We start from the raw sequence: 18,433 nt of genomic DNA, 5'->3' as shown, positions 1-18,433 counted from the left end.
TGGGCCTGTTTAATGCATGAGTCACAGCAAAACTGTGCCAAAAAGAGGAATCAGTCCCCCCCCCCCCCGTCTGTGGTTAAACAGACAAGGGAAATGTAAGTATTTAACAATAAAACCGCCAGACAAGTTTATCTCTGTCAGTTTGAGACCAGTTTGCTAGCTTTAGCTCTCAGGCTGAGTATTGTATGCTCCCTCATATGGTAATGATTCACGGGTTAGTGAATGTTACTCTACGTCATAAAACAGGCCGATGTGACTACAGGTGTAAATGTATACACATAAGACATTGAGATGTAATTTATAATACAGGTATTCTGACCAAAGCGCGTCATACTCATCTCATTAAGAGTTTAGGGTATTGCATGAACTTGTGAAAAAAAATGGAATCCTTTAAACTTATTGTGCTCAGTGAGAGGAAAAGCACCCATTAAATCTAGAAACTCAAAACCATGCTCAGCACAGGAAGCGATATCCTGCAGGTCCACTGTAAGCGAACACTTGGTGTCCGGAGGTGTGTGAACAGAATGAAAAAGGACGCAGCTGTGGAAATTTGAGGCAAAAGCTTCTCAATTTCTTCCTAAACCATCTTAGTAACTCCTCAGGGCAAACTGAAAAAAAGAGCTCATTTATTGTTGCTTCAACTTCTGATTTCAAATATATTTTCAAGCAGTATTTTAGATGCCCTGAAAACTAAGGAACTTACCAAAAGACACAATTAAGAAAAGTGGGAAGGGTCAGCAACCGGCAAAAAATAAAAAAGGAGAGAACAGAACAGATTTTAATCAGGACTGGGTTGCCCCAGATAATTTCAAAAACAACACAAACCAACACACAACAGCAAACATATCTCCATTGATTTTGAAAAGGAAATGAATCCGGAACATGCAAGGGAAGATGGTGACGAAAAAAGGTGGGAAAAATAAAAGGTCCACAGCCCTTTAGCACAGCATCGAGCATTTCCAAATGGGAACACGGAGAGTTCTATCCAAACCATGCAACAAACCATGGAAACTGACAGGTTAATACTGTTAACAAAAGGTCAGAATGGATGAAAAAAAAGCAGGGATCGATTTAGTTTAAATCATTAAAGGAAAGAAAAAGAATAAGAGTTCAAATCAAAAGGGATAAATCAAGTAACCCTGAGATTACTGTGAGTTGAGCCCTCTTGGGGGGAAAATAAACTTCTTTAGACATCTAGTTCCAGCTTTGGCCAAAACTTTTCTACACTTTTCGTTTTGTGTGTGGCGAGAATGATCCACGACTAGAGAAGGGGGGGGGGCTAACACGTACTCTTCCCGTCATAAGAGTGCACTGAAATCGAGCCCTGTGGATGAGGAGGAGATGAAGTGTGACAGCAGACGGTGCCAGTCAATGAGTGTGTGCTGACTGACACACCAGCAGAAAGACAGAAGATGAGGATGGGTAGAGTGCGGATTGTGCAGGTGATGCATTCACGTAGACTTTTGTCATTAGTGTCACACACCGTGGCTCCCATGCACAGCCTGTCAGCACTGTCACATTAAAGAAGATAACACAAGCTCCTCTTGCACAAGAAGAGGAGGGAGGAAACAGGAAAACAGGTGAGGACATTGCTGACGATACAGCAAGAGTCTCCAGCGAGGCAGACAGTTGAAATTGTCTGCAGATGTTAATGGACTGGATGTATGGAACAAAGCAAAGAGAGCAACAGAATGCCCACAGCTGGCAAATAAAAAAAAAAGATGCAAGTAAATAAAATACAAAAAGATAAACATGAGCAGGGCCAAGCAGGAACTATTTAACCACCTACCTCCCAGCCAGTACTCTGTGTAACAAAGAGAATATAGAACATGTGAACGACAACACTTATACAACCCACACACACTGTGGTACACAGTGTGGCACACACACGCACACACAGGATGTTACAAAAAGCACAACGAGCGCTTTGAAACTAATCCAGGTTACTGGGTTGTCGAGCTGGAGAGCAGAGCATCTGATCGTTTTTATCTGTCACCACAGAACTTTGTGAGAGTAGTTGCTTTGCACACCAGATGACTGTAACCATGCTAATGCTGTAACCTGCCGTCAGCGTTACAAGTCACACAACTGGACTTTAAGAAAAAACAAAAGTTGGAGTCTCTTCCGACATCTCGTGTATCCTTAATTATCCTTCATTTCAGACATCACAGACTAAATAAGGCATGCCAGGTAAAGCACACAAAGTAAACCACATAGTGAAGCTAAAATGCAAAATAATTACATCACGCAACACTGCCAGGACCTTTACCGTCTTACTGCCTCATTAATGTGACACTTTATATGTGAGAGAAGAGTGCACTTGGGCAACAGTTCATGTGTGAGGTTCTGCGGTTTTCTACTCAGTGATGATTTTGAAACATGCTATCCATTCATAACTTACGACTATTTAAATGACACATCTCTAACACAATGTATATTAGAATTAAAATCCATAAATTATTGGATAAAACCAAAGGACGACAATGAAAAATAATCAGTTTGTTGACACTGACAAGTATTTCTGTTTAGATTCTTTTCTCTAAATTCAGTGTCAGTTTGGCACCTTAAACTACTGAACCCTGGTGTGAAAGAGGAAGGGTTGTGTATTTACCTGATGAACAATTTTGCTAAAGGCTTCCTGTAGTTTACCATGGATGGTGGCTAGCTTCTTTGCATCTCTGTTGGCTTCATGGACCGGGATCAGTACCTTGTACACTTCATTCACTGCCTCATACATGCCGGCCTGGGAGGGACATGAACACAAACATCAGTGGAGTACAGTCAGTCAGTCAGTCAAAATAACCAAAACCTCAGTCTACATTCTCAGATTTAAAAGAAGAAGAAGAAGAAGAAAAGAAGTGGAAGCCAAAATGAAGATAACTGGGCACCTGATTAAAGCACTTGTATTGTACTGTACTCAGAACTTTGGATCAAACAATGCATTTACGAAATCATTGTGTTCGTGAACCAGCGTGGTTGTATGTATCATCATACCGACTAACTTGGTGTCTAAATTTTGAATTAAGATCATCTCCAAGTGAAATGTGTTTATTTGTTAAAAAAAATTCCTGAATTTTCCACATTAGAGTCAATATCTGTTCAACTAATCAACTCTCACCATAGAAAAAGAGGCAGCAGCCTGCTCCAGGAGCCCCACAAGACCGATTTCAGTGAAGTATTTCCCTGAGCAGATGCCCTCCTCATCTGGTGACACCACATCATCAGAGACTGCAGATTCCTCCAGCACATTCGAAGAAATATTCTGGAGAGCACATGCTCATCAGCACATGCACAAAAAACATGAAATACTTGATGCAACCTCTTTATCAGACATTTTTCAGTAAAAAAAAAAAAAAAAAAAAAAAAAAAAAGTGTCATTACCTGGAAGGTGACACAGCCTACAGGGAGATACTTGCGATCTTCTAGCATGCTGAGGTATTCTGCCACTAGCGCAGCGCTGTGCACCAGACACTGAGCAGCCTCAGCGTGGTTGTTCCTCTCCGAATGCTTTCCAGCCATGTTCTGGAGCCATGTCAGCCGCAGATCTGGAGATGTCTGGTATCCCTTCGCAATCCTGTTGGTGACCGTCGAAGCAATGTCACAATCAGAACGCACACAGCTACCAATATACCACTGATCAATGTGGTGATATTATTCTTTTTATTGTAGTTGCCCAAAATAAGCTTCCTGGGTACTAATGTGTTCTGTACCTGTACATGAGGTCTACCAACATCTCAGGATCCTCTTGATGTTCCTTCATCTTCACCGTGTCAGACAAGATCATGTGTAGATTAAACACAAGGTCTTGAACCTGGAAGTAAGAATGCAAAAGTCGGGATTAAAAAGAAAGCAATTTTCCCAGTAAATACTCATGATGAAGCCTTGGCTGAGTTTTACCGAGTAGGGTCTCAAAAACTAAGATATAAAAAATTTAAAAAAGTCTACCCTCTCACATAGTGTTGTATACCTTGACATATAAATGAGTACCTGATCTGGGAATGTGGTCTCCCGCAGCTCCAGGTCCTCCTCTGCATAAGTAAGGATGGTCTTCAGAGAGCGACGGAGGAATTCCTCATTAAAATTCTGAGACGTTCCCACCAGCGAGGACAGAGACATGGTAACCTGCATCTTCACTCTTGCAAAATTCTAAAAGTGCACACACAAAGAGCAGAAAGGAATTCCAAAAAAGAACATTTTGTCAATGCTGTTGCTAACATGCGACAGACGTGGACAGTGCAATGAAATACTGTGCAGTCAGTGTGCAGTATCTTTTACAGCTTAAGTCATTTTTTTTAGGGTGTAAAAAGCATCAACAAAGCTCATGATGCACCAGTAATTGGGCCAACTGTAGCTGACTGCACTGTTTACTTTTGTTTAAATTGGTTGATGCAAACACAGGACATCACACAACTATTTCCATCCCCGATGTTGGTTCAATTACACTAGTGGTGCCATTATGGAAGCTGTAGATCAAGAGCTTTTTAATATTTCAAATCCATCATCCCGGGTAAAGGAAAAAATCCTGGAACCCAACAAATGCCCAATATTCTCGGTTGCTAGCTTTTAGTTCTGCAGCTGTGCTTACGTTGCCGATCTCAAAGTTTTGCCTCATGAGGAGGTAGAGGGAGGCGCTGGCGTGGGATCTGATTGTACTGATGCTACTGCTGCAGCTCCTCAGGAGTCGCAAACACAGATCAGCACACTGCTCCGTTTCCTCCTCAAACAGCAGTTCAGGAAACTACACGGGAAAAGTTAAATACACACAGGTTGATAAATCATTAGAGAGTATTTCGAGAAGAAATTGTAAAGATGAGCTGAAATGGAGAACTTTTAATCATAAAGGGCCTGTTGTCTAACCTTAGACACCAGGGCCCTCTGTGTGGCAAAACAGTGCTGAAGGTAGAGGGCGCTCTGGTTGCAGGCCATACTATGGAGCAAGACTTTCAATACACCCCCCAGAATACTCTCCTTGGATTCTGTCACCGATACCGTCTGCAGGGAGAGTGACACATATGTAGTTTTTATAGGAGCGAGAAGGGGCATGAAACATCACCAAATATTTCTCATACAAATCTGAACTTCGGTCCATAAGTCTGTGTACAGCACATCCAGCTTTAATTCCTATAACTAACAAATGTGCTCCTGTGTGCTTGCTTGCATACCTGAACAATGATCTCCAAAGTATCAAGAATAATCAAGTTGGCCTCGGTTGCTAGGTTACCATCAATAAGAGCTTCATGTTCCAGCTCTGCTCTTGTCCTATAATTAAGAAACCAGAAAACAATGTCACGAAAAAAAATGTAACAAAAAATGCTGAAGACATCCTCTTGAATGTTGCGTGATCTAATATTCCACCAATTGTACGGTATGTTTCTTGATCCTGGTAAAATCCTAGACTGCACTGAAAGGCATCTCTTAACCTCCATGGACTCTTTCCTTATCAAATTACCAACTGTTACAATACATACTAATCCAGTAAGAGACGTTTAGCCTTTACGTATTGCTTCCATGTAACAGAGGGTTAACAGATTTGAGGGACTAAGTGAAGAGTTAAGCATTCTGTTCCAGGTTAATGGAAGGAATAGCAGCTAAATGTTGCAAATCTAGATGTGCTAGAATACCTATGAACCTTAGAATACCTTATACCAAAAAAAAACTATTACTTAGCTTTTTCTACAGGAGCAACAAGAGAAGCACAAGAGTCATAACCCCAAAACACGAAGCAAACTTGTTAAAAAGCAAAACAGACCCACAGCAACCACTACCAACCCCAAGACACATGTTGTTACCAGGACAGAGGGACTGATCGGGCAGGGGATTCAAGGGACAGGACCAGGATCAGGGGTCTCTGATGGTGCTTTCATGTGCATGTGAGTACTAGTTGAAATGGAGAAGAAATTATTGCTAAAAAAAACACCGGCTATATCAGTGGCTGTAGCATTAGTGTGTCTTGCCCAAAATCATATCAATTAAAAAATCATATGATTTGGTTATGATCAAATCAGCTAAGAGCCCTAACAAACTCATTTCTCCATTTCCATTTCCACTTCAACTGTCTGATTTCCCACATGCATGATGGCACGCCTTAAAAGAGGCACTAAAGAGGGGGGCAACTGAAAGCAGCACACAGCAAATGTGGACCATACAATACCTGACTGATCTGTGACTCCTACATAAACACACAGCAACATAAGAGAACAAATGGAAATTAACACAAAGAAAAAAATAAATGCTGAGGCAGAATTTACAAAAGAACAGAAAATAAATACAGACAAAAAAAAGTGTAATGTTTTATTCTGTCATCAGATGAAAAACTGTGACACAAGACGCGAAAACTTAAGCCTCAAGAGCGCACGCATAGCAGCACATAGAAGACTTGCAAACTTCACTGCGTTCCTTTGCAAGTCTAAAAGAATTAAATGGAAGATAACAATGAACAGTGACTTTGTCTTCTATGCTATACCCAAGCATCAATATTGTTAAAAACCTCTAAGTATAAATGTTTTCTACATTTAGCATTTAAGCATGGTGCACATAGAATTGGGTTACACTTTTTAATGGCTCGGGCAAGGTGGAAAAACTGATGAATCAGTCAAATCAAACTGTGACATCATGACACAGCAAAAAAATAAAAATCACTATCTGAATAGAGAATGTGGATTATTTGTCACTCCAATCTTTACTAATACCATCAAATCAAAACAGCACACGCCTGGACTGATGAGGAAACTGTAGGGGAGTTAAACTGCTGGTGGTTCTGAAATCATAGTCTGGTACCACAACTCCTTAGATTTACACGATATTTGAGGATGGATATGCACACTCAATTGAATTTTCTTCTGATTTTCTGGATTTGAGACTGCTTTGAATCAAACTGACATGCCTTTGTTCTCACAGAACAACAGGTATTTCTGTGGCAAAGCAAGAATGATGAAAATGAATTTATGTGTTTGAAAGCGCATACTTGTCCATTCTTTCGCTGTTTTGTCTCCAGTGGGTCATGTCCTTCCTCCATCGGAGGTTTTCCTGACTGCCAAAAGCACTGCCCGATGGACTCCTCTCTAAATGGTGGGGAAACATTATTTGCTTTTTGAATGTCAGTGATAGAAGCTGTGCGTAAGCTAGAAAACATGAATAACTGGCTGTAACAGTATGTACAATGACATTAACGGGTACAGTTGCCTTCATGAGTTGTGTATAGATATTTGTTTATGCACGCAAGAGAGAGAAGTTTGTATTTTTCACAAATTCATTTTGCCAGTTAAGAATTTCTAAATTCTTTGCATTTGTTCCTATGCTGATCTGTCGGTATCTGTGCATGCATGTATGAAAAGGTGCCCCCACCTAGCTGTCCCCGGCTGCGTCGCACCATTTCCTGTCTGGCCCCGATGCTGCCCAGTATGGCCTCCTCCAGCTTGGCCTTCATATCTTTGGACTTCTTAAAGGTTAGGCTGTTCATGCGTTCAAACGCCTTCTTCCCCTGCATGGTGAACACAACATGGGCCTTGTATCCATGAAGAAGGCGGTGAGTGGATAGGCAGAAAACACATAGCAGGGAAATTATTTGTAGCACAGCAAGCAAAGCAGGTTAGTGGCATGAAGGCAAAGGTGCAAGCAAAGAAGAGCAAACAGTAAACATGTAGCATAGCAGGGAGTCCTTGAAATATACTAAAAGGAAATAGAACTATAGCATTGAGAGCAGCGGAAGTCTACTGTTTTCTGTCACCACAGTAGTCAAAGCACACAGAAGCAGTTATTCCACATGAAAGAGGACAGAGCATGAGTGATCATTCCTTTTTGAAGCCAACTCCAATTAATATAACAATACAGTGATATAGTGGTTGACTGGTCCAGCTAGAGTTAGTGGGTTAGTGTATTTACTGTTGATGTTACCTTGTACTCGAAGCAGGAGACGCAGAGGTACAGAAGATCCAACAGGCGATTGAGCTGGGACACCGACAGGTCTGTGAACCATTTCTGTAGCACCAGCTCATCGGCGTTCTTTAGCACCCACAGCAGACAGATCAGCAAACTGCGACTCGACTCAGCAGAGAAACTACCGTGTTGACGACTCGCCTGAAGATATGGACCAGAAGGGATCGGGGGAGAGAAAAAGACCCGGGAGGGAGAAAACAGAGAGCAGGGTCAGTAATATAATGTGGTGAAACCCTCCCATTAACATAACTGAATACGATTCTCACTATGCCCTGGAGAGAATATAAATTACCTGCGAGTTGAGCAAGAAGCTACTTGGTCGGGACATTGGAGATGCAGTGGAGGTGCCCGCTATTGCCATGGCAACAGTCTGACTGATCAAACTGTTACCCTCTCCCTCTGCCTCTTCTCCGCCGCTGCCCACTGCTGTTGCCTGGGGACCACCTGGCCGACCCCATTGGTTGTGCGACTCTACTAACAAAAAAAGTTAAAAAGAATGTCAATACTAAGTAACTACACCTGAGACAAACAATATAGGAAATATTATATATGATATGTTATATTTCATTGTGTGGAATAAGAACTAGAGATTTCATAAGCACATAATAGATGAAAAGTACTGCAGCTGTTATTCAAACGTTTCTAAAAAATCTAATTCTAACAAACTCAAAGGCAATATCGTACTTGAAAGGAAGGCAGGGTAGCAAATTAGAATAAGTGGCTAAACAGGGTAAAAAAAATTTGATCAGCATGAACTGAGGTTAACTGGTACATTATGTTAGGCAATATCCTTTGAAGCTCAACTGATAACCTTTCAGGTTACAGGGGATGATGCTATTTAAAGGTACAAATAGAACTCTACCGATGCCTTTGATACCAGTAGTAAACTCAGTCTTTGCTGTTCCACAATCCTTTTCAGTTTTATTTGAAATGAGGGGAATCTGATGGAGAACTGTTTACTGTACAGCAGAAATAGAACAGATGGAAAACATTTCTAATAATAATCCTATGTTTTTTTTTTTTACATAGTCACACCTGATGCACGTTTTGAAGGTCTTCATTGGTTATACTACTTCATGCTAAAACATATGGATCTTATATTCATCTTCATTCATCTGTACCTGTAAAGTCATGGAGCTGTGGCAGCGTCTCCATGACAATGCCAATGAGAGGCAGGTAAAGCATGGCGACCCGAGCCTTGACCTCAGGATCAGCATAGCGTGGGTCAGAGTCATGGCTGGACAGGAGGTTGTGAACAACACTCACCACTTTCTTATGTAGACCAAACATTCTACAGGCAAACAGCACAAAAGGAAAAGGCATTAGATCAATTAAAGGAACGATGATGTACAGTATTTTTTATCTTAAGTGAAAACTTATTCTAAAGCTAAAACAAATTTACCCTCATTTAAACTCTTTATTTAATTTTCTTTACAAACACACTAACCCCTCATTGTCTGGGTCCAGTGTTATTGACAGTTCAGAGAGTACTAGTCCTGCCAGATAGTGCTGCTCTCTAAATGGGACAGACAGCTCAAACATGTTTGCTATCCTCTGGTCCTGGACATGTGTGGAGAACCCAGAGCTCTGTAAGAGAACAGTCAAATTCCAAACAAGAGACCACAATTATTTTTTCTATTTACAAGCATTTTGACTGTATTCTGAGATTTTCAGACTCTAGTGAAAATTGTGACATGACAATGTACAATCTCCCTCCATCTGTTTTTGTCGGACCTGTGAGGTCGCTGAGGACACTGAGGGGGAGGGCGAGGCAGGTGGGGTGAGAAGACTGCAGGGCAGATTCAGGGTGACGTAGTGTTCATGGCTGCAAACAATTCTTAAGAAATCAAGCCTCAATGACTCCAGGGTTGGGTTCTGCAAGGCGTAAAGCTTTGTGGACACCTAAAGAGAGGAAACAGACTTAAATTGTGATGCATTTCAAATTGAAAATGGGACTACATGCTGTCAAAAAAATAGTCTGAAATTTTTTCTTAATACGTCCTGGTGCTCCTTCATTCATTGTGCTTATACTGAACATAACTTGCACGCTTAAAAGTAGATCCTCAATCACTACAATTTAACATGCACAATCTATTCCTAATGGAAAAGTTACTGAAACGCCTCGATTGAATTATTCTGCCATACGAAATAAAAACTATACCTGTTTCCAGTATGCCCTGATTAGAGTGAAGACAAAGCCTCGGTCCATGACTGACAGCAAGTCATTAAGAAAGAAGGCCAGGCTCGTGTTTAGCCTCTCCACCAACTCTAGATCCTGAATAGAAGAGAAACACAAGTCAAAAATATGCTTTGTATTGCCAAAGATAATGTCAAGGGCATGTACAATAGGATCAAACATGCACGGTCATATTATAATATAAAGAAACAAGGTCACTCATTTTTAAAACTCATACATTACCTTCCCTCTCTAACTGTTCATGTATGTTGGAAGTGTCTGAGTAAGCCTGTTAGTGAAACAATACGACAACTGACTTGGTCGTTATTTACCTTCTGGAAGCGAGAGACGATGTCACCGGCGATGGTGCTGACCAAGGCTGTGATGTCATCCATGAAGCGTTCAGGGAAGCGGTTCTTCCTGGGTGACTCCAGTCGTTCAGTGAAGTAGAGGTGGTGGATAATGCTCTTCACCTGTGGTGGAGAAACATGAGCTATTGTCATGTATGTCACGGGTTAACGAAAAGGAACAATGAAAGGCATACACTGACACTGTGTAAGTCAAAGTATTTATTTATTTGTTTTTTCATTTTTTTGTATGTACCAAGATTTTGTGTCCTACCATAAGTTCAAAGAAGAACCAGGCCTGTTGTAGAGCACCCTCCCGGACACTTCCACTGCTCACCACCCACTGCAGAGCCAACTCCTCATGGAAGAGCTGAGTAGCAAATTAAAATCACACAAAGACCAACAGGTGGAAAGAAAAAGACGGCGACAGGGAGAGGGAAAGAGAAAGCAATATAACCAGATGGAGATAATGTGAGATGCATGGAAAAGTATCCCCCTCTATCCTATCATAACGTGTAACTACGTCTACATCCAGTACAAACTGGAAGAAGGATTCCAAAATGTATTTATCTATGGGGGCCATGATGTAAAATTATTATTATTATTTTTTAAATCACTCAGGTCTTATTAACCTGGGGGCTAGATTCAAAGTATTTAGTGATTAGCAATAACTATGTCCTCCACATGATGGAATAAAACAGTCCAGTAAAGCTCCTGCTCCTGCTCCCCCAAAACTGGAATGAACTTCATTAAAGGCAAAGCAAGGTTCGCTGTTATAATACAGGCTACAAACTCTAAATAGACACCTTTAAAAAATTCATTGTTACTGATTTCCTTGAAATATTGTGCTGATATTGTTTTTGTCTGCTAAGTCTTCCTTTAATCTTGACATAATGAATATAAGAAAGGGGAAGGACCTCATGATTAATTATCAAATTCTAAAATCGCTACGCCTAAAGAAAAGAAACACTGTTCTTCAGGTTATTTCAGTTTTTTACTAGAAATAAAAATTTTTGTTAAGTATGCAGAACCTGAGAAATGCTTTTGAAAGGTTTCTGGAAAGAACAACTTGTTTCAATAAACAATTATAGCTTTTGCATAATTCCCATTTCTGTATACTTCCTTGTTCAATGTTTCTTGTGGAACCACAGCAGCTGGTTATAAAAAACAAAGTCTTAGGATTTCCTCTTGAGTGAATGTTTCACAATAAGTGAAGACTCCCCAGACTATGTGGATGTAGCTCACTGTACCTCAGTCAGCATTAGCCAGACTGTAAACGACATTCAAAGCCTCTCCGTATAGTAAGAATAAGAGGCACATCAGTGACATACAGCATTCAACAAGACTACACAGCCAAATACAACATCAACCAATTCATAGGCACACACCACAGACAGGACAGGTGAGGAGGTGAAAAAGAGGAGGGTGGGGTTGGCTCCTCCCCCAGAGCAAGTGGCTCTACCTTTTTTGTAGGCAACCGTCCTGTTAAAGTTTGCAAGAAACTGGCGCTCTCAGTGTGCGAAGACATGCGATTGCCACAGCGCTCCATGGCCTATGAGTGGGATGAATGGAACGGTGACAGCAAGGTTAGTGGAGGAGCAACAGGACTGTGGGGTAACTCCTCAGCACACAGGCAACTGTGTGTGCTGAGTCACACACACCCCCACACACATGCATAAAAACACACTTGTGATCTGTTTCACAGACTTTTCACACATGATTACACAACAAACTAAAGACACATGACAGGAACACAACACCTATGTGTTGTATCCATCATCTAAAACATCAGCAGCTTAAATGCCCTAAAATAAAGATGCAAAATGGCTGTATACAGGGCCACGTAATCAAGTAACTTTTTCCCCAAATTTTACAGCCGTTGTTTAATAGTGCACCATTCTGCATCCCTTTAGATAAACACAATACTGCAGACAAAAAAACGACAAACAGGGAGACTACCCTAAAATGTCAAAGGAATTACTGCTGGTTGGAGGGCAATTTAGGTCCCTTTTCTATGATTGTAATATTAAATTACAATTCAATTACTTGATTTGTAAATCAATTCGTATGTCATGACAACTCAAAATGATAGAAGACATGACGTCTCATAAAGATGTAAAGTGAGGCAAAGACCTCACATGCTGATTCACATTCACACTCACAAACAGACCATGCTCCAGTGACACAGTGAATGGTATGTGGGGTTAGAGGAGAGTCATGCAGGTAGAGTGGCTGAAAGCAGATGAAAAGGAAATCATAAAGAAGAGTGAAAAATCTAGTCTGCTCATGGAAATTATTTCAAACACGACTCTTTTTCTTTACTATTCCAACAATGCCTCTGTGAAATATATACACACAGAAAGATTATGTCTTAATTTCATGTTCAGCAATAACTGATCTTCGTTATGTAAACCTAAGATGGATCTTAAACCAGACATGGAAGGAAAGTGAGGTCAACAATGCTGGTCTAAAATCAAAACTGATATTACAATATCCATGACTTTTTTACGCAAGCACTGAGAAAAAGAGAGGTGTTAGATGTAATAAGCGAAGAGAACTGACATCTGAGAGTCTAAATTCCTTTTCATACCTGGCACTAACGTGGGTACAGGGTGATCTGATCACAAGTGCACAGCTCTAAATGCATTATATTCACACCTGACAAAAGAATGACTCCATTTGAGTCTGAAAGGACCCTTTGTGACCAGAACTCACTCCTCTGTTTTATATCTAAAGAGCAAGTCTTGCATGGATCCAATTTTAAAATCTCACTACTTTTGGCACACTCAATGTTCAGTAAAAAAAATTAAAAAATAAATAAAAATAAAATCGACTGTTACCCACAGAACTGGTGCAAACTCTACCAAAGGGGGTTGTTTCTAACCAACGGAAAATAATTTGGTTGAGTAGTCTATCAAGTAACCCATTCAAATACAAACTGCTTAGATAATGTCTCATGTACGACCTAGATCAATCTGGTGTGAAATTTGGTCTCAAGGCATTGTTGATGCATCATGTGCACATTCACATCTGTATTTGGGGCTGTCCACTTATGATCAGATAACTAACAATGCATGTTAATGCCACGTGTGAACAAGGCCTAATATGAAAGGGTCATGGAGACGGCTGTGACTCCCATGTGTGGGACCATGGGAGAGTTGTGATTTAAAGTTTAAGAGAATACTGTAATATTCTGAAGTTTTGGTCTTTTATGTCATTCTGTTATACAAGAAACAATGCGCACGGCTTGGAAAACTTTTAGTTTGATTAAATTGAGTAAAAAGTGGTTGGCAGCCACAGTCATGTGACTTAAAACCACTGTAAGCAGCTTCATAATAGGCCGAGTATATAAAAGGAAGGCTTGAGTAGAGCAAAACAAGAGAGAGGAAATAAAAAATAAAAATCAATAAGAATAAGAATCAGTAACAATGCAAACAATCTTCTTCGCTGTCAGTGACTCTAGTAAAGTACACAAATGAACCAAAACTCCACATTTTCCAGTATCTATTCAGTGTGAATAAGGTTGCTTTTGTAGTGAGGTAAAGTGAAGGACGGGGCATTCATAAAACCACCTGCATGGTTTCTGGAGCTGACCCAGGGCTGGATCCCCAGGGGGCACTACAGCCCATGGTGTTCACCCACGAGTTGGAGCGGTCTAAGCCCTATGGGTGCCAAGGTCAAAGAACGCAAGGCAGGCAGGAAGGAAGGGAACAAGCGAGCAGCACGGGGGAAGGAGGAGGGAAGGAATAATGACAAGTTAAAGAGGTTCAGAGGTCAAGATTGCTGGAAGAAGCCAAGGCCCCAAAAAAGGTTAGCTGTCAGTAAATCAAAATCCAAATTAGCACCACAGAAGAACAGAGCACACAGGTTCTCTCTCCCTTTGTCACTGTAATTAAAAATAACTTCCCCTCCCTCAGAGACAAGAAAGGAAAGGTTTAGCAGAGCATTAGCAGAAAAGGGAGCATTCATTAAAACGGGGCTGCATCCATCATATCATGGTTACAAGTACAGCAAGACCATTAGAAAGACACATTACATCATTCACTCACTGCTCATGTGTTTTCTGAGGGAAATAAAAAAAAATGTTTGAGGGCAAATTGGATAAAAACATTTTTTTTTTTTTTTTTTTTTTTTTTTTAAATCATACAAGACAAAATACATGGCAAAATAAATCAAATTGGGAAAAAGGAACAAAGAAAACCAATAAAGACTGGAAGTATGCTACTGTTAATGCCTTTAAAAAGTTGTGACTTCTCTTGATTGAACCTGCTTTACCCACAAACTGAAAAGTAAATGCAATGTATGCTTTTCACAACCTGTACACACTCAGCATTGTATGTACACGTGTTTGTGAGTGATGGGTTGATGATACAGCGGTTAGAGAGATAAGATGTCCGAGCGTATGTTTACGCATTGGCTATAGAGTTTACATGCTGATAAAAACTCCACTGGCTCACGGTGCACATGGATGCCTCCACCTTATGTAGGTTAAGAAATATTCAACTACCTTGCCCAAGTCTGACGAAAATACTTCGCAAATCAATAAAATTACAGCAATGTTAAATAATTAACTATGATATCTATCATCATCCGCATGAGCTTTTGACAGGCCTAAAGGTGGTTAGGGTTAAGTACCCAAAAGCATATCTACACAGCCGGTTCTGTCCACATTGGGATCACAGGTTAAATGTTAAGAAAGTGGCCTCCTCTATGCTTTTTGCTCAAATTTGCTAAACTAATGGTGCTGAGATAAGAGAAGTTACAGGCTCCTTGATGACCTTACCTTGCTGCCGATTATGGCGCGAACCTCATCATCAGGAGATGTGGGTGTACCAGATATATCAGGGTTACTGTTGCTAAGGCTACGGGAGCGGTTAAGGTTGAGGCTGGCTGGTCGCACAGCTGAGCGAGCCATGGTGGCATAGTGAACAGAACCTCCCAACCCTCCAGGACCTGGTACAACACACAGAGGAAGAGAAGTGAATTTGTCAACTGGGATGTGATAGGAGGTGCCACAGCACCTTACCATATGGTGGCAAACACACAACTTCAGAGTCACTTATGAATAGAATGATTAACCAATGATAATATAAAGAAATCAATGTGCTCTGGTACTGGATGAATTATGAGCTAATAAGAAAAAGATTTTAAAAAAAAAACAACTATCAAACATCAAATGTTCTGCCACAGTATAAATTACTTGAAAATGAAACTGTAATTCACAGTCAAAGGGTAAAGCAATTGCACACAGACTAAGATATACACTACCGGACCGTATCTACCTGTCAGGGATGAGTTGGGATCTGTGTTGAACAGGCAGAGGACAAATGGATGTGTGAGGAGAAAACAGCAAAAGATTTAAATAAAAAAATTTAAAAAAAGAAAGAAAAATTATGGCAGGCCGGTTTGGTCATAGACAAGCAGTGCGGGGGAGCTGGACATTGGATTAGTTAACTAAGTCAACTTAAAAGCTTAAAAGCAGAGAAAAAGAACAGCATGAACAGGGAAAAGTTTAATGTGAAATGTGTTGACTGTAAAATACCTGGTGATGGTGAGTTGGGGTCGGTGCTGGGTAGCCGGAACACGTAGTGGATGTAGGAGGACAGCAGACTGTTGCGACCATGCATGTCCTGGCTGGTGTCCAAGTACTTATGAAGCCGGTTCACAATGGAAGTCATCACCTCAAAGGATGCTTGACCTAGATTCACTAAACACACACACACACAACAGTGTTCTGAGTTAGTGCTATGTGCACAAAACTTAATACGCTGCAAATGTAATGAACTATAGACTTTGTATTGCAGAGGTCAGGGAAATTCAAAGTGGTTATATGTGTCACAGACAGTATCTGAAGTGTTAAGCGTGCCTCTCATTTTTAATCAGTATAATCCAGAATCCTACCGATCTGTCCTGCAATGACTGGTGGACGAACTACGAGCAGCACCAACTTGTCAAGTAAAAGATGAAGGAATCGGACTATTGGTTCCAGCTGGGATGAGTTAAGTGCTGCAATGCTGGACTTGAGCTCAGCCTCCAGGTTGTTCTCCATGATGCGCATGTCTCCTATCCTGACTGGGAACATGTGCTCATCCAGGGCGTGTACCAATGCAAAGAACTTATCCAGATACTGGTCCTAGAGAAGAACATTGGGAAGGATGGGGTTGAAAAGGAAAAACTAGTCAAAATTTATTGGCAAAACAAAGGTTCATAATATAATGCATATTTTTTAATTTTTGAAATCACAAAGAGTAAAAATTAATCAAAAATGAGAGAAAAATAAAGCCCACGATAAACAGTAACCAAGCTTATAGAAAACATAAATGAGTTAAAGTTGAAGAAAAGTAAAGAGGAAAAGGAGGGAGAAGTCAAAAACCAAAAGTAAGCTTAGATTCTCATCCTTACTCGAGTCTGAGTCCGAAAGTTGGCTCACTGAGTGAAAACTGCTCAACGAAAATTACCACAAAAACACAGGAGAATCCAGCCAATCTAATCTGTGCCAGGAACAGTGATTTATGAGCACATTACTCTCAGTGAGGCTCCTAGGAACCAGAGTCAAGCCCTCCGTACCACAGCCAATACAGAGATGGAGTAGACCTCAGTAAATTACTGGCAAGGTAAGATGCACCCACTAATGAACTGGTGTTGGTAAGGAATTACTGTCTAAATGAAAAAAAAAAAAAAAAAATGTGGCTGTTTCTCTTAAATTTAATTGAAATTCCAAATCATTACCTATTTGATAATTCTGAAAATGATCTTATGGCAACTTATATGACATCTAAGCGATATCAAGAGTTCATATTGAAATGTAAACAAATGATAAAGACAGGCAAAATTAAACAGTATTGCAGACAAGAAGCCAGTAACGGTTAATCTGAAGAATCGATAAAAAAAAAAGCTTTAAACTGCAGTAAAAATGCTGCACAAAATAATATTACCTGTGTGTGGATGGTTGATACAGCCACCACTTCCACATTGAAGACACCTCGATGGTTGTCTACCCACTTCATTCCAGGGAGGGGAACCTGAAATCCAAGAATACTCAATTAAATTTGGGCTGCACTGGCAAAACGGAAAGAAAAAATTAAAGGTAAGGGCCCAGGAGAGAAATGTGCTCTGCTTTAAACACTAATGTACACAGGCTCAAATGCTTGTTCGCCTCATTTTATTTTAAATAAATAAATTAATTAATACATTTTTCTTTTTCCTTTTAATATATTAGGGAAAGTGTAATGACCAATGCTGCAAGTATAACAGAAGCTGAAGCGTGGTGGTGCACCACAGATTTCAAAGCAGAACTCCTCAGCTATGTTGTGTTCATTGGCTGCTTTGGTAATGTGTAGTGTCTTGTAACGCATAAAAAAAACCTCCTTATGAGGTTGTGAACAAGGTGAAAAAGTTTTTTTGCAGAATGGAACTTTAACAGGTTTCTCAATTGATACTTTAAGAAAGCATCTGCATGGCCAATTAATAATTTCTTACATCTGGGGAGAGAACAGAGTACGACTGTGGTGGCTTCTCGAGAGATACAGGCAGGCAGAAGTGTCCCGTTCGCAGACGTCCATTCTGCAGCATGGGGATCCACTAGCAAAGAAGAAACAGATTGCAAGAGAACATTAAAGATACAAAGATTCCTTTGATGTGCATGTATGTATATTTGTATATTTATTGTGGCTTGTGGCGTTTGGGTATGAACATGTCTAAACGTGAAACTATGCCAGCACAAGTGAGAGCACAAAGAGTTGTAATATACAACCAAGACGCTGGCAAGTGTATTACTTTAGTTTTACATACAGTGTATCCCACAGGCGTCTCCAGCGGTGTGTTCTGCTTCTGCTGGCAGCTAATGTGGTAAAAGGTGAAAAGAATGTGGTGGTGATCTGACAGAGAGGCCGGCAGCTTGATCTTGATCTCATCGTGAAAGTCAGGGGATCTGCAACAGTTTGTAACAATGATGTACAATCTGCTCCACAACAAT

The 18,433-nt window shown here is 40.5% G+C and overlaps 1 protein-coding gene across 26 annotated transcripts in view; it reads right to left on the bottom strand.

Moving 5' to 3' along the window:
* dock7 (dedicator of cytokinesis 7) overlaps positions 1-18,433 on the bottom strand; it is a 46,253-nt gene that overhangs the window by 4,019 nt on the left and 23,801 nt on the right. For 3 of the 26 annotated variants that reach the window (XM_075485822.1, XM_075485813.1, XM_075485815.1), the window contains exons 17-45: positions 18,250-18,388; positions 17,938-18,039; positions 17,394-17,480; positions 16,360-16,591; positions 16,001-16,165; positions 15,741-15,761; positions 15,242-15,411; positions 14,031-14,120; positions 11,921-12,010; positions 10,733-10,828; positions 10,444-10,584; positions 10,097-10,210; positions 9,670-9,837; positions 9,383-9,522; positions 9,057-9,226; positions 8,228-8,409; positions 7,894-8,076; positions 7,345-7,504; positions 6,965-7,061; positions 6,152-6,169; positions 5,163-5,259; positions 4,858-4,992; positions 4,586-4,738; positions 3,988-4,146; positions 3,711-3,811; positions 3,382-3,574; positions 3,119-3,262; positions 2,612-2,743; positions 1,790-1,804 (exon numbers count right to left, since the gene is read on the bottom strand). In XM_075485822.1, the coding sequence (XP_075341937.1) occupies positions 1,790-1,804; positions 2,612-2,743; positions 3,119-3,262; positions 3,382-3,574; positions 3,711-3,811; positions 3,988-4,146; positions 4,586-4,738; positions 4,858-4,992; positions 5,163-5,259; positions 6,152-6,169; positions 6,965-7,061; positions 7,345-7,504; positions 7,894-8,076; positions 8,228-8,409; positions 9,057-9,226; positions 9,383-9,522; positions 9,670-9,837; positions 10,097-10,210; positions 10,444-10,584; positions 10,733-10,828; positions 11,921-12,010; positions 14,031-14,120; positions 15,242-15,411; positions 15,741-15,761; positions 16,001-16,165; positions 16,360-16,591; positions 17,394-17,480; positions 17,938-18,039; positions 18,250-18,388 (3,694 nt within the window). The remainder of the gene's footprint in view (positions 1-1,789; positions 1,805-2,611; positions 2,744-3,118; positions 3,263-3,381; positions 3,575-3,710; positions 3,812-3,987; positions 4,147-4,585; positions 4,739-4,857; positions 4,993-5,162; positions 5,260-6,151; positions 6,170-6,964; positions 7,062-7,344; positions 7,505-7,893; positions 8,077-8,227; positions 8,410-9,056; positions 9,227-9,382; positions 9,523-9,669; positions 9,838-10,096; positions 10,211-10,443; positions 10,585-10,732; positions 10,829-11,920; positions 12,011-14,030; positions 14,121-15,241; positions 15,412-15,740; positions 15,762-16,000; positions 16,166-16,359; positions 16,592-17,393; positions 17,481-17,937; positions 18,040-18,249; positions 18,389-18,433) is intronic. The other 23 variants (XM_075485814.1, XM_075485816.1, XM_075485818.1 and 20 more) reach the window with 21 other exon arrangements.

The sequence above is a fragment of the Odontesthes bonariensis genome, chromosome 15 (genome assembly GCF_027942865.1).
Source record: "Odontesthes bonariensis isolate fOdoBon6 chromosome 15, fOdoBon6.hap1, whole genome shotgun sequence".
Taxonomy (NCBI): Eukaryota; Metazoa; Chordata; class Actinopteri; order Atheriniformes; family Atherinopsidae; genus Odontesthes; species Odontesthes bonariensis.
Note: the sequence above shows the minus strand (reverse complement) of the source record. Positions and strands in the feature narration are given on the sequence as shown.